Source organism: Wasmannia auropunctata, unplaced genomic scaffold (assembly GCF_000956235.1).
Source record: "Wasmannia auropunctata unplaced genomic scaffold, wasmannia.A_1.0 LD321379.1, whole genome shotgun sequence".
Lineage (NCBI taxonomy): Eukaryota > Metazoa > Arthropoda > Insecta > Hymenoptera > Formicidae > Wasmannia > Wasmannia auropunctata.
Window position 1 is genome coordinate 1 of NW_012041511.1, and position 1547 is coordinate 1547.

At 29.3% G+C, this 1547-nt stretch overlaps 1 protein-coding gene across 1 annotated transcript; it reads left to right on the forward strand.

Moving 5' to 3' along the window:
* Nucleotides 1-8: 8 nt before the first annotated feature.
* On the forward strand, nucleotides 9-652 carry LOC105460466 (the record flags this gene model as incomplete). The annotated part of the gene is made up of 2 exons (XM_011706920.1): nucleotides 9-407; nucleotides 542-652. Coding segments are annotated over exons 1-2 (510 nt in total), but the record flags the coding sequence as incomplete, so codon positions are not given.
* Between the last annotated feature and the right edge of the window lie 895 nt (nucleotides 653-1547).

Genomic DNA, 1547 nt, shown 5'->3' on the forward strand with positions numbered 1-1547 from the left:
TAAACAATATGGAGCCATCTATATCCAAGCTCCTTTGCCACGTGCAGAGAAATCAAATTTTGCTGACAGAACTTAAAACTCTAAAAAAGAGGCATCTGATGATTGGAGATGCAATGCAAATGCTGAATATAATTTTCAGTCTGCAACTGCTTGCTACTGTAGTTCTGAGTTTTTTAATTATCACCTTTGAGTTGTACTTCTTTGCAGTGCGCTGGCAAGATGGGATATTCATTATTGATTTGAATAGAAACTTTCTTGACATGCTTAGTGTAACCATTATAAATAACGTTTTGAAAATAATGCTACTTGTGTGGGCCTGCGAGACGGGTAAAAATCAGGCCAAAGGGATTCATACAACCATTCACGATTTACTGAACAGTACCAATGATGATAAGATAAAATACGAGGTAAGTTTTTATAATTGCACCAATATTTCTAAGAATATATTGTACGTTAATGCAATTTTTTTAAATATTTTTAATATTCAATTTACTAAAATATAATTGTGTTATTAGTTTTATTTTTTTAGTTCTGCATTTAGTTATTTTGCGATCTGACGTTGCAGTTGCAGCTGTTTTCTTTACAAATGCTACATCGGGAAAATATCTTTGCGGCAAAAGGTCTTAATATTGATGCAACACTCCTTACAACGGTAAATAATCAATTATTTATTTTAAATATTAAAATATCTATAATATACGTTTTTATTTTACTTTTAGATAGTGAATAATATTACCACATACCTAATAATCTTGATACAATTTTCAAACATGTCGCGATCTTGCGACAGAAAAGCAGAAATCAATATTAAGTAATAATTAAAACATGTTTGTATAAAAATTGTTAGATACTGTAAATACCACTTTTTGACATTGCTAATAATATATTATATAATCATGCGACGTTTTATATTTATATAAAGATGCTGTTAGGTACATAAGTGACAAAGTCTTTTAAGACTTGTATGTATATCCATACTTGTTAGTAATCATATTTATTGTATATCAGTATTTTATTTATTTGAATGTATCATTGGAGATATAATAAATATACTGCTAAAAAAAATTATAGCATAGAAAAACTTTGGGCAAAATTTGCATTGACAATCTTTGATGATATCTCCGCCAAAAATCATCGTAGGATGAAGAATTTTTTTTCAATTAAAGCTTGAAATCTCTGCTTTAAAGTACTATGGATCGATTTTAAATGTAATGCACCTCTGATACTATAAACTTCTAAATCTGAGAGCATGTTTGCCATACTGAAAATTGAGAAATTTGACGGAATGCGCGGACTTGCTAAAATTTTTCTCGGGGATGCCAGCATCAAAAAGCTCGAACTTTTCTCTTTAATTAAAAAAAATGCAAGTTGCTATGATTTTTTTCACAAAATTACATTATTTTAAAGTAACCCTTACACTTCTCAACAAAATTAAAGCATCACTTACTCTACTCTCCAAAAATAGGCAAAATTCAAGAGAGTGTAACTTCGTCAAAAATGATCGTATCGAGATGTTAAAAAAATCATTTTATAGCTTGAAATCTCTA